Genomic DNA, 14739 nt, shown 5'->3' with positions numbered 1-14739 from the left:
AGGAAGGAAGGAAGGAAGGAAGGAAGGAAGGAAGGAAGGAAGGAAGGGAGGGAGAGAAGGAGGAAGGAAGAAAGGAAGGAAGGAAGGAAGGAAGGAAGGAGGGAAGGAAGGAAGGAAAGAGGGAGGGAAGGGAGGGAGGGAGAGAGGAAGGAAGGAAGGAAGGAAGGAAGGAAGGAAGGAAGGAAGGAAGGAAGAAAGCTGAGCCACTCTGATTAAGGTTGTTACTCAGGCATGTATACCTCACTCTGAAATTTACTCTTCTTTACATGTGAACATAAAATGAACATGTTTTGATTTTTATTTACTTTAAAAATATTTTTTATCTAATTTTTACAATCCTCATTCAGAAAGGCAAACGGGACGGACATTGGAAGAGGGAGAAAACCGGGAATGGAACAGGAGCCTACCACAGAGGGCCACTGAAAGACTACCCAGCAGGTTATCGAAGCAGATGCTGAAAAACTATATTATTTGAAAAATATCAGAAGCAGTAAATCAACATAGAAACTGGAGTATATCCACACAATGAAGACAATTCATGTTAAAAAGAGATGAGCTGTAAGTCATTCAGATGCATGAGAGAAACTTAAACATGTATTGCCAAGTTAAAAAAAGCTACTCATTAAAATCTACACGCCATATAATTTCTGCTACAGTCATGCATAATAATTTCCATCAACTAAAGACCATACTTTACAACCATGATATCGAAGACTGTATCACCTTAATTTGTACACTACAAAACTGTGTAACAGTACCCTTCTCAGAATATATGCCACACTGCCATGCTCACTGCACGCCACATTCAGAAGAGGGGAGAGCCACGGCGACAAGGGGAAGGTCACTAGCAGCCAACAACGAAGAAGCAGAAGAATGAGACTTTCCAGTCAGAGAAACTACTCTGTATTGTACGGCAAGGATGAACGGATGCCATGGTACCTTTAACCAACACCTAGTGGGTTATTTAATGACTTACTGATGTAGGTTCACCAGCTGAAACAGATGTGCCATTCTGCCAGATGTTGCTAATAAGGGGAGCCATGCTGGTGCGGAGGAAGATTTTCTGTATCTTTTGCTCAGTTGAACAGAAAACTATAACCAAAAACTAAATTTCTTTAAATCATAGAACTAGATGAGTCCACAGAAGCATCTATGGACTTTTGCTAATCATTTTCACATGTATGCATCATTCTTTGCCAAGTAAATGATACATAAAAATAAAATTAATGAAATTGTCTGCTTTTCAAAAGGCCACAGTGGGCATGCTCTAAACTCTTGCCCATTTCAGCTGTTGGCTCCTCCAAGTACCTCCTCCAGAAAGAGAATGGCAAGGGCTGTAACGGTGCCCTCTGTGCTTAAAACACTCCTCTGCGATTTGGAAAACATCTTGAGCAGTAAAAAGGTTAGGGTGAGGATTAAGGACCAACTTAGATGAGCAAGGTCAGAAAGGAAAATGGCGTTGGCTGGGCACAAGTGTCACCAGGCAAAACACGGCGCCCATGTGAGAAAAGCAGACAAGCTGGGAATGGAGCCGAAGCTCAAACCAGGCTCTTCCTTTGTGTTCTCTCAATAGGACCACCCCGGGACAGGGCGGTGCTCACTGCCAATGTGTGTGCACACAATTGACCTGCTCAGGCCACCACTGTTTCTGCCAAATGGGCACAGGCAGCACAGGCTCCGCCTTTTCTGCATGCTGAGACCCACCAGATGCCAGAAGTGTATGGCAAACTCTCAGGAAATACTACTGAGAAGAGAGTATGAACACAGAATAATGAACAACTACAATAAGTGCTATTTTGCATTATGTCTCTATCATCCTCAGAAAATAATTAAGTAAATAACAGGAAAAATAGGTGGACAGATGGTTATAGGAAATATTACAAAGATATAGTCCTGTTTTGCTTTCAAAACAACTGAAATTATTCAGCAGCTAAAACTCAGCTTGGAAAGCATTGTAGATAAGCCATACTTTTGTTTCTTTGGCTCTATAGAAAACAATGAAAATATTTTAGTTTCAAGTCTTAATTTGAAAAAGCCTCCAAGCACTTTCTGAGGAGACAGATTAACTACTTAAATTATCACTAATGAACACTTGAAAATTTGTACCTGTCATAGCCATAAATCATACATGCTCAATAATAAAATCCTGGTCACTAAGAAATCGCTGCTATGTGTGGTTGTGCTGTGTGTGGTTGTGGTGTCAGTGAGGTCAGAGACAAGCACAGCTGCCCTGTGCTGAAGAGTGTGTTTAATGCAACCTCTGAATTATGTAATGTGTGTGTCAAAGGTCCCTGTCAAAAGGCTGAGAGGTTAGCGTGGAGAAGCTCCTCTGCAAATGCAATCAGCCAAGTGGACCTGAACAGCTAATTACAGATAACTATGCTTCCCCCTTAGTTTAACTCCACAGTGAGACATATCCGACTCTAGACACTTAAGAAACTCAAAACTCTTCAGTGAGGTTTAAGGATAATCTTTAATGACAGATGGATTCTTCTCTAGGAATCTATCTTTTACAACAGGCCGCTAGATAAACTTTTATTTACTGAAATAGTCTATGTTCCTTCTGAAAATAGCCACAAGAGGTCAGGCTTTCCTAGGAATTGCATGTGAAAGGCCCCTACACCTTTGCAGTACAGTACATTAGCAATTATGACATAGTAAATCCAGTGACGTCATCTAATCCCTGAGGCGTCAACAGAAAGACTACATAGTGACCACATACCCACAATTTAAGCTTAATGTGCAGCTTCGCTTAATCTCTAAAATGGCGTGTAGACAAGTCTTTCCCAATCCTATCTGTGAAAATTCAGATTACTAAAACGTTAGCTGTTAACCTGCACACACCCTCCCCCAAGAAAAACAAAGAGGCTTGGTGTGCAAAGTAAAGAAAGGGGGCGGAACTCGGCCCCACCCCCACAGGCTCACCCTGCCAACTGTCGTTGCAGACACACAGCTTCTCTCCCGTGAGGTCGCAGTAGCCGTGGTCGGGGCTGCCACAGTTGGCTCTGCAGTAAGGGATGTCGCACGCTTCCCCTTTCCAGTACTTGTCACACTCACAGTACACTTGACTCGCAGTGGAGACCCTTGTTGTGCACCTCCCATGGCCAGAGCAGTTGTTGGGACAAGAGTTGAGTCTGTAAAACATAATTCACGCGCTCAAGTACCACGCACACATTCACATTCCGTAAAACTTTAAATGAATTTGGGTCATTTTATAGAGTTAGTTTTCATAGTTCATCTGTTTATTAGTTTAACACAATTCCCCACGTGGCTTGAGTTCTTTGCTCGGCACCCTGCTTTAGAGCGGGGCCCAGGGGGCAGTCCAGGCTGTACACTTCCTGCAGGCTCCAGGTGCTGGGGCTGCCTGCGTGAGCTGCCTGACCCCCCGCCTCTCGAGCACCCCTCATCCCAGCTGTTAGTCCATTCGATAGGCGTAGTTTGCTCACAAACCTCCAGCGTGCAAGGACTACCACACTCGACTCCTGGAGCGTCGGGCACTCCAGAGCATAATGCTCATAAAAAGCCGTGAGTAAGTGTTACAAATATGTGCTTCAAGAAAAAGAAAGTTTAAAACTCCTGAAACCCAAGAGAACCAAGATATTACTTAGCTCTAGCACTTTAAGACATGTGGTGCTACTAACACACAAAGGACACGTGTGTCACGTTTTAACACCCTCTAACTGATTGCATTCTGCTCTATATTTACTTCCCCTGTGCAGATATTTGGATACATGATAGTACAGGGAAATCCCAAAATAAATTGCTGATTCAAGGGTATTTTAAACACTTTATTCCTGGTGAAATTTTTACTCATTAGCAGTTTCTATCTTCGTGAGGAAAAGAAGAAAAGGCCCCGACAAGTTCCTAGTTGGCCTTTCCTCTGCGAAACCTGGCAGCCCCTCTCAGCTCTCCACCCTGGACTTCCAGACATGAAGGTTTTAATGAGAAGAAGCGTGTGAAGGGGCTAGAGAGACGGCTCAGCACTTAGGAGGACTGCTTGTTCTTCCAGGAGACTCAGGCTCAGTGTTCCGCACACACGTGGCGACTCACAGCATCTGTAACTCCAGTTCTGGGGGATCCAACATCCTCTTCTGGCCTCCACCGGCACCAGGCATGTGGGTGATACACAGACATACCCACAGACAGAACACCCACCACACAAATATAACCACACTTTTATAATAGAAATAAATATGTTGAGCAAAATCAAACACAAAAAAAATAAGTTCAGAAGCTACAAATAGCTGAATAAAATAATAAAGCCAATATAAGACTTCAACAAAAAGATTAAAATATTGGAAAAAATCAAACAGAAACTGTGAAATAAAGAACTAAATAAGTCAAATAAAAAAATTGTCGGACAGCCTTGTCAATAGATCAGGTAGAGCCCCGGGGCTTTAAAATGAGGTAGATGAAATCACACATTCGTAAAACCATAAAGCACACACAAACACAAACGGAGCATGCAAGACCTATAGGACACCACTTTAAAACCAAACTTCCAAATCATGGTCATCAAAAGTACAAACTAGAAGCATAAAAAATACACTACTAAAATCAAAGCAGGAAAATTCCCAAATGTAGAATAAAAATGGCATCAGATATAGGAGGCATGCAGCACACCAGTCAGGGCCAGGAAAGAAGCCCCCGTATCAACTGCCAGGAAAGTACTAAGCAAACAGGTAAAGTACTAAGCAAACAGAACAAACAATGGACACTGAAAGCTGTCTGAGAAAAGCATCAGATCACATGCACAGAAGCTGATCTGAATCATGTGGCCCTCTCAGAGCAGCTGCACCAGGCAGGAGGCCAGAGAGGAACAGGTTTCACTCTTATTTTAATTTAATTTTATTTATATATTTATTTATTACAATTTATTCACTTTGTATCCCCGCTGGAGCCCCCTCCCTCATCTCCTCCCAGTCCTACTCCCCTCCCTCTTCTCCCCCATGCCTTTATAAGGCATGGTCCACTTATAGGGGAGGTCCTCCTACCCTTATAAGGCTGTACACCTGCAGGGGAAGGTGATCAAAGAGCCAGCCACTGGGTTCATGTCAGAGACAGCCCCTGTACCCCTTACTAGGGAACCCACTTGGAAACTGAGCAGCCAATGGGCTTCCTCTGAACAGGGGTCTAGGTCCTCTCCATGCATGGTCCTTAGTTGGAGTATCTGTCTCTGCAGGCCCCCCTGGGCACAGGTATTTTGGCTCTGTAGTTCTCGTTGTGGAGTTCCTGTCCTCTCCAGATTTTTCTATCTTCCTCTTCTTCCATAAGGATTCCTGCACTGTTTCACTCTCTTAAAGACAATGACTACCAGCTCAACAAAACTGTCTCCTAAATGGAGACAACAGAACATCTTCCATGCTAAAAAGAAGCTAAAAGACCCTGTGAGCCCTGTGCATGCACAAAGGAAGATCCGTAAAGCAATCCCACAAGCTGCTGTGTGAGCTGAGCAACATCTGAGGGTGCAGATGGCAGCTGGAGACTGAGAAGAGAAAGAAGGTGATATCAAGTTGACTACGGAAATAATCCACCAGGAGCATTTTATTCTATCAAGAAGAAAACTCAGTCTCACAAGACAAATACTGTTGGATGGAAACACGAGCTGACCTCAACACAGTAATAGGGGTGACATCAGACTTGCCAGACCTAACCGCCACGGCACATCAGACAACTTAGCAAATGTCCAAGAGAGTCCAGCCCAAGCCCTGCCATCTGCACACTCTTCTCAGCACCCACAGGAACTTCCTCTGGAATGGACCTCATTTAGATCACAAGGCAAGGCTAAACAAATACGAGCAAAATGGAATAACTTCTTATATGCTCTCTGATCACAATAGGATGAACAGAAATCAACAGAATAATGAAAGTATACAAAGTCACAGAGATGGAAAAACACACTCCAGAATGAATTTTAAAACTCCCAGCATCAAATCAAAATGAAAACTCAATATTCCAGAACCTATGCATTAAAACAAAAGTATCTATCAGAGATAAATTATTGGAATAAATAGCATTCATTGAAATCAAGACATCTCAATTTAAAAACTTAACGACAGAACTTGAAGTCTTAGAAAAAAGAACAAATTAAAACCAAAATCAGAAGATGAAAAAAAAAAGTATCAAGGAAAAAATTAATGAAACAGAAATGGACAATATAAAGAATAAATAAAATAGGCTATGCTCTTCAGAGACAAGCAAGACTGACAACCCCTTAACCAAACCACCCGAATAAAGACAGCAGACTCATATTAATAACACTGGAGATGAAGATAAAAGCAGCATGATAGATACCAGCGATGCCCAAAAGATCCCTGGAGCATATTTGAAAACCTATATTCCAATAAATTGGAAATTTGAAAGAAGTGGACAAAATTCTAAAGACCTGTCAAAATGAAATGTGAACTAGAACAGTTTAAACGGATCTAAATAAGCAACGAGACCGAACACCCGTGTCCCAAATAGAACGTTCTAATCCTAGACTTGAAAAGTATTGTAAACCAGACTTAGAGGGCACTGTGCTATACATTATGTGCCTAGGAAGTGTCCCCCACGTTTACAGAGTCACGCTGCTCAAAGGACTCCGCAGGCAGGAAGTTCTGTATAAAATGACAGACACATAACAGGTCTTCGTTAAGAAAACGACTGAGCATTGTTTTTCTCATTTTAGAAGAAAGAGCAGTATAGCCACACGGTTCATCTCCTACACCTCATGGCAAAACTGTTGTAAAGGATTGAATCCCACAAGGAGACTCTAGCGACCTAGAAAACCCTCGGGACACAGGGACTACATGACCGTGATTCCTACAAGCCTCCCCGCACCACAGGTAAACTACTTTAGCGCCCCAAACGGCAGCTTAGAGCCCCACGTGCGTGCCGCCGTGTGTGTAAACAGCTCTAGGGCTGGTTTACCTAATCATTCACTTAAACGATCTTAACTTTGTAATTAGCTTTTCAACCACACAAGCTCCTCCGGACTTAGGAAAATTATCAAACTTAGCCGGTAGCGTCTGGGATAGCGCCAGCACGTTACATAGCTTCGAAGAGGACCCCACGTACGCTGACATTTACACGGAAACCTGCTCCTGTCACACGGGACTTGCACACACGCACACACACTTACGAATAGAAGATGTTGAAGCCGGTCAGGTTGTACGCAGCGTCGCTGAAGAAGTGCAGCAGCGCGTAGCCGGACGTCGTGACGACCTCAGGCACCGTCTCGTTGCCCCGCACTTCGGGCACGATCAAGCCACTAAAGCAGAACAGAAGTGAGAAACTGGGTCTCCGCTGTGACTGCACAGAAAATACGCTCAGAACATCATCCAGGTAAGAACGGGAGCACATTAGAAGAGCTTAAGGAAAACAAATAGCCAGTTCACACATTTCTACCCCATCATGTCTACTGCTGACACAGCAGCACATCCTCTCACGCACCTCACCACCACCTGCCTCTCCTCTTCCTCCTGCTGCTCCTCATCCTCTCCTAACACTATTTGGACACTAAATGTCCTTTCTCCTTTTAACTCTGCTATCATCCCATAACAATAGTACACAACGGTTCCATTCATAGGCTCCATTCCAAGGCGCCTTAATACCCCAGCGAGTACTTGACCAGCTTTTCTCTTCCCCTCTGATGACAGAGTCATGACACTAGAAGGGAATATTCCACACCAGTTTACACGCCTACCACAACAGCCATTTGTAACTGTCCCTTTTTAATAACGAGCTTGGTGTCAGACACTTCTAAAGTATGTGCCTTTGCTTCTTTAAAAGTCTGCTTACTGTTGTATTAAAACATAGATATTCCCAGGAATAGTCAATAAACACACAAAAGAAAACTTGTGATGATATGCAGGGTAAATGCACAAAAGATCTGTGCATCAGATATTTCTTTGTTTGGATGGCTGGCTTGCTGAATGGATTTTGTTGTGTGGTTTGGTTTGGTTTGGTTTGGTTTGGTTTGGTTTGGTTTGGTTTGGTTTGGTTTGGTTTGGTTTGGTTTTGGAGAGTCTCACACTGCAGCCCAGGGTGATCTTGAATTCATGATCATCCTTCTGTCTTTGCTTCTCAGGTGCTGGGATTACAGGCATGAGTCACCATACCCAGCTTTGATACAGTCCTCTATTCTGCCTGGTCATCTGAAAAAACTACATTCTTCATTTAGTTAGGCCAAAGTACCCTCTCTGAAAGGTGCAATAAGATGAAGAAGTTTTAAAAAATGTACAATTCAAATTAGTGGATTCCTTATTTTTCATGTAAATTCATTGACTTTATTTAAACAAATTTGATTTAAATTTATCAAAGCATCACTTCCCTGCACAGCACACGCCTGGACTTAAACTAAACTTGTAAAACCAGCACCAGCCAGCTACAGAATCTTTCCACCACTGGGAGGTGATCGTGTCCCCTTTGTCTAGCAAACTCCTCCACCTTCACATGGTTTCTGCTACTGTAGACTTCTCCTTAGAAGATAAAATAGAATATTAAGGTATGTCTTCTACATATGACTTATTTCATTCAGCATGGCTTTTGACACTTACACATTTTTTTCAAGTATCCATAGTGTTTCGTTTCTCAAAGCAGTAGATTTTTTTTCAAAGTTAAAGTAATGTTTAGGCATCAATGGGAACTGAACTCCCTCAAACAAATTTTGTTTGATAGAAAAGTGAGATCCAAAAGATATCTTATTTTCAAATACAAAAACATTAAAAAAGTAAACAACTATTTGGGCGTGGCAGTGCATATCTGTAATCCCAGCACTCTGGAAGACAGAGGCAGGCGAATCTCTGGGTTCGAGGCCAGCTAGTCTACAGGGCGAGTTCTAGGCCAGCCAGGGCTACACAGAGAAACCCTGTCCTGAAAAAACAAAATTAATTAATTAATTAATTGAAATGTTTAAAAATGTTAAAGAAGAAGAAGAAGAGTAAGTAAACAGCCCTGACTTACTGCATCTACCAGGCATGAGGGGAGGGTTTCTTGTGGTGCAACCACCTTTAAGTCACCCACGCCTCTGCAGCCCAACAGACTTGTTCACGCGCTAAACTAAACGTGTGCAGAATCATCTCTGTTCTGTCACTAGTGCCATTCAAGAGTGAATACTTATGTTCTTCATAACGTCTCAGGAGGATGTATAGTTCCACAACAAAATCAAAATGAGCATACTGACAGAAAAATGAAAAAAAAAATATTCCATCTATATGTTAAAATGCCTATATAAAAACAAGCCTGGTCTGTTTGCTTGCTGACTCATAAATGTCTCAAAAGCACCAAATGAGGGTGCTGGAGAGATAGCCGGGCAGCTAAGGAGCGTTACTCTTACACAAAACCCAAATCTCGTTCCCAGCACCTATGTCAAGCAGCCAAGGGAAGCTTGTGAGTCCAGCTCAGTCCCGGCCACCGTGGGCACCTCCACTCACACACATACCCATAGGCAGACAGACACACATACACAAAGACTTTTTTAAAGCAATAAATGAAAAGGGGACTTCCATTCATTACGTAACAATCCACATTTTAATATAACCCACAGAGTAACTCAACTATACAAAACCTAAACCAGGCTGCTTGAAATAACACAGGACTAACCCCTAAGGCGAGCCCAGGCCAGACAGAGGCCATTTCTCTGCAGCTGAAAACAGAGTTTAAGGTCTAAGGCCTAGGGGAGGGGTGTCAGCGATGTTCCAGAGCTAGAGAGGCAAACGGGGACCCCAACAACTAAGAGGCAGAAAAAGTCAATGCTGTGTGTCAGGCCCGAGTGACCTCAACTCCCGAGTCTGAGTTGAAGTGACCTGCTGGTGCTCCAGTTACTTCCTGCAGGAATGCATCTTTCCAGGCCTAACTTACTACCACATACAAGTTTTCCAAATTCAATACCCAACACAAATATGTCTGGCACCAGAGGGGAGTCAGGAATTAGAGACAAAGCTCAATTACAAATAGTCTTCATGTTGCAGCAATGTCTTGCCTACAGAAAAAAATGTGATTTAAGTATGGGGCATAAGGAGTGACTGGAGAAATAGGTTTCATGGACTCACTGGGCCCCATCACTGCCAGAGAGACAACTCAGGGCAGCTCGAAGGCTTTCAGGGCTTCACGCTCGTCTGTGGTGGTAACAGGGCAGCGTGAGAACTGAATGTGCCAAAGGGTGATCAACGATCCTGAGCACCCTGGCATGAGATGGACATGCAGCAGACGTGACTCATGGCTGTTCATTCAGTTTTCACCCCAGGTGTCCCTTCACAGAGCCTACGCTAACAAAACCTAAAATTACTTAATATTTCCTTATTGTCTTATGCTGCGCATGTTTTTTCCCTCTAGAATGTTCTATCCGGTACTATGCTTTGGCCTGTTAACCTTCTACTCATAACAAAATTCACCAGAAATAATTGACTAATTGTCAGAAATTATATATTCTTTCATTATTGGACTATACCTAATATGTATAAAAATTGCTTTCATGTGTAAGTATTGTGTAGTTAAAAAAAAGGAATGGCCAGCTTCTGCTACCAATTTTTAAAATACAACCTTCAAATTCCTAAACTTTCTCAAGCAAGTGATGAACTGTTTTTGCTGCTTACAGCAGACCTTGACAGTTCCTGTCCATGGTCCCTTCACAGCGGAAGCTGAAGCGATACTTCAGTTGGGGATGGTCACTCCAGCAAAACCAACCGTGTGATTAAAGAGTTGAAGTCATCTGGGACCAGCCTGACTTAATAACAGAGGAAAAGCAAAGACTTGCCTTCAGCCTCCTCACGGCCAATGACTCAAACGACCAAGCTTCCCAGGGAAACAACCAAACAACCGAAGACCGAGCGCAGACACCTGAAGCTGGGGAGCCCGGTGACAGCCTGAAGCTGGGCGGCCGCCTCCTGAGGACAGAGTGCACCTGTGGGCACCACTCCCAAGATCAGGTCCTGCCTCTCTTTCTGCTTCCAATTTCTATTCCTGATAACAGAAATGGTAGCCACAAATACAGCACTTTACTGAGTTCTGTGGGTCATCCTTGGAAATTATCAAAAATTAGGCAGCATGGGTCACCCGGATTTGTGGCCAAAGAGAAAAAAGAAGGATGGGGACATCCCAAACTTACACTGGTGTCTATGGTGAGGACACTTCCACGTGTGCCCCTCCCCAGCAAGTTTCCTTCTACTCCAGGCTGTGGTGTCTGCATGCATCACAGTGACCTTTGCCTTACTCCTTACTATGTCTCCAGCCTTCTGACAGTCTCTCATAGTTATTAAATATTAGGTATCCATGTAGTTGGCTGAGTAATAAATATTTATATAGCATTATAACTCTAAAATAATTAAATGCTTTTTCTTAGCAAAGTGGAATTAAACAGTATGTGCTTTTGAATCCTAATCCTGGCTTAGCATCTATTAGTGGTAAATGGTTTCTCTAAGTCTTGGTTTTTTTTCAGTTGTAAAATGGGAGATAATATTACCTCACCCTCAAGGCTCGTGAGAGATTTAGATGGCACTGGCAGCCACAGTGCTTAGCAGCAAACAGTTATTCAGAGAACTTGAGTTTCCATCCCCTCAGTGTCTTAGACCCACAGCAACGTGGAGGAGACAGTTTATTTGGCTGACACATCCTGAATCACAGTCCATAAGGAAACCAAGGCAGAAACTCAAACTAGGCAGGAACCTGGAGCAGGAGCTGATGCAGAGGCCATGAGGGTGCTGCCTGCTGGCCTGCTCTTCACGGCCTGCTCAGCTGCTTTCTTACAGACCCCAGGACCACCAGCCCCAGGGGACACCAGCCACACACAATGGGATGGGCCCTCCCTTGCCAATCTCCAGTTGAGAAAACACAAGCTGGCCCTCAGCCCAATCTTACGGAGGGAGGTGTTTTCTCCACTGAGGTGCCCTATTCTCAGGAGAGCACAGACTGCACCATCAGGACAGGCAACAGGAGTGCTTGACAAAGAGATAAAAACTTGATAAACTGTTGTTAATGAGCACAAAGTCATGACATGAGTGAAAATAAAAACATTGGCCTAAGTGTTTGTCAGCAATGTCACAAAACTAATGACATGATAGCAAATTGGAGTGTTAATTGTCAAAATAAAGGTGTCAAGCCAGCATCTTATCTAATTGTTATAATAAAATTTTCTTACATTATAACTATTCTCGTGGGTCTGTTACTTTTTTACCTAGAGTCCTTAAACTAACATTATTAACTCTCCTTTTTTTCAATGTTCAAAAAACTCAAAACAGAAGTTCTAAAGGGCAAAAGGGATGGCTCAGCCACTAAGAGTGCTTGCTGCCCTCACAGAGCTCAGTTCCCAGAACCTGTCAGAGGGCTCCCAACGGCCAGATCCTGAGGACTCAGCGCCCTCTGCTGGCCTCCACAGCGCCTCCACAGGCACCTGTTTGTACACACACACACACACACACACACACACACACACACACACACACATATGCACACAGACACACATGCACACACATATGCACAGACACACATAACACACACACTAAATCTTTTTTTTAAGAGTTGTAAAAGTATTTTCAGCAAAATCACAGAATAAATACCTAAACGACTTAGAACAGGTTCATTCTGAAACAGTCATAAATCATAGAATCATAAAAAAAAGAATAGAAATACCAGCCCATCAATATTGGTCCAACAGGGTTTCAAGTTACGATGAAATAAAATATTTGCAAGACAGTGAAAAGAAGATTTAAAATTAAAATAATTGTGGAAACAAGCTTCTATCTACAGTTAAATTTCCAGATCTGATAGAACCAGAGAGATACTGTGTAAAAACAAAAGTAAAAACTAACATAACAAGCAATTTGTCAACAATCACGCTGCTAAGTTGACTACAAAACCTATATTATAAGTTCATGCTTTTCCATAGTTCACATATTTTCCTCCTATTCACAACTTTCCAATAATACAGTATTATTAAAAAGCTTAGATTGATACTAAAATGCTATGATTTGAAAATTAATATCCTGATTATCTGACTACTTATAAAATACTATGAAGTAACCAAAATTTCCACATTTCTGTGAATTGGTAGAAATTCTTCCTTTATTAATCCTTATCCCAAGTATAACTTAGTTTGTGTTTTCAGAATTTAAAACTTCCTCAGTTCACTAAAGCAAAAAAGACAACTATTTTTAAAAAATGTATACACTTGCTTATTCGCCAACCTGAACTCACCCAGACATCTCTAAACAGGTGTTTGTAACAACATATTTCAAACAACTTAAAGGAATAAACTAAATACTATGAAAATAAAAAGCATTTATAAAGACGTCTGGAGTCCCTGCAGTATGTATTACTCGTCTATTTTAACATTACTGTCTACACCTAGCAGCCGCAGTACACAAAAGGTATCGCAGTAATCACTGAAATCCAGCCACCAGCCACCGCATAAATGTGGAAACAGATCAGGAACACCCTGCTTATTTACTCCCCCGTGGCGGTCAGCGAGTTCACTAGGTGGACGTAATCACTCACCTGAGCACAGCAACTAACGGTGCATATATGGAGTCCCCGTCGTACACATACATGTGGTCCCAGCTGCATTCCGTAGCAAAATGATTGAACCTTAACCTGAGCACTGCATTTGGACTGGAAAAAGGAAAGTTGTCTTTACATTCACATTAACATAAAATATACTAAAATTAGACATAGTAAATTTGTTTAAAATATATTTACAGATACTTTTTCTATAAATCATTAAATCACCAGAAGAAAAGCTGATATGCAGTCATGACACAGGTTTCAAAATACACATTTTGCTTTCTTAAAATTTCAGTCAACAATAAAAAGCAGGCCTTATATACGTGACTAAGGCAGAAATTACGAACTTTATGTATTTTTTACTGAAATCATATTAAATTATTTACTAACATGAATGCATCCTATCATATCGAGCCATATTTAAATAAAGTTGGTTACAAAAGTTCAGCACTCAGAAGCAGTCAGTCCCACTGACACAGAACCTTTATGTAAAGTCATTGGGTTCTTTCATTTTTTTTTTTTTCTCAAAATAGTGATACACTAAGACTAAAGGTAAATAGTGGAAAATAGCTGTTGAAGTACTAAAAATACTTTTAAAGTAATCCAAAAAGCATGGCTTTCCAAATACAGTCTAAAAGTCATAAAATAGTACCAAAGAATTAGTGCCAATTCACTTATGATCTCCTCATAATAGTTTAAATAACTAAAATTCCTCACTGTGAAAAGCACCCGAAGAGAATAATAACAAACGTTACAAAGTGTCTACAGAATGTTATGACAATATCATTAAAAGATGCTTAGCACAATTAAAATTTTAAAACGCTATTAGAATTGAAATGCTGAAAAATATTAACCAACAGCCTGACCCTGCACAGAATATCTTTATACTTTCTACAGAATTGGTAAAGTTCCTAGCAAGATGTTTCTCAAAAGCCAAGAGGCCAACGTGTTTAGTCCTGCGATAATGTAATTCAAAAGCAATATATATATTTAATTATTACACCATAAATGGAAAGAACTCTGATTTATATTTTTGAACTTCATAAAATTAAGCATATGTTCCAATAATAAGCAAAGAAACTAATATACATACCTAGTCATTTTACCTACTGCTTTAACATCTCAGAGTAAAAGTAACTTATTTAACTCAACTGTATACTTACTAGGCTTCAATTAGCCATGTACACTTGGTTTTATATTTATAGTTAATTGGGCCGTCTGTTAAATACCCGGAAGGTTCTGTTAACCTGAAAAAAAAAA

General features: G+C 41.5%; 1 protein-coding gene across 4 annotated transcripts in view; it reads right to left on the bottom strand.

Annotated features, from left to right (window-relative positions):
• Positions 1-14739, bottom strand: part of Atrnl1 (attractin like 1) — a 527893-nt gene that overhangs the window by 504452 nt on the left and 8702 nt on the right. For all 4 annotated transcript variants that reach the window (XR_008722856.1, XM_055630013.1, XM_055630014.1 and 1 more), the window contains exons 3-6: positions 14643-14726; positions 13474-13587; positions 7124-7252; positions 2926-3134 (exon numbers count right to left, since the gene is read on the bottom strand). Coding sequence is in view for 3 of the 4 variants with exons in the window: in XM_055630013.1 (XP_055485988.1) it covers positions 2926-3134; positions 7124-7252; positions 13474-13526 (391 nt within the window). In the remaining variant the exon portion in view is untranslated. The remainder of the gene's footprint in view (positions 1-2925; positions 3135-7123; positions 7253-13473; positions 13588-14642; positions 14727-14739) is intronic.

Source organism: Psammomys obesus, unplaced genomic scaffold (genome assembly GCF_907164565.1).
Source record: "Psammomys obesus unplaced genomic scaffold, mPsaObe1.curated_primary_1811, whole genome shotgun sequence".
Taxonomy (NCBI): domain Eukaryota; kingdom Metazoa; phylum Chordata; class Mammalia; order Rodentia; family Muridae; genus Psammomys; species Psammomys obesus.
This window is presented reverse-complemented; position numbering and strand designations above follow the sequence as displayed.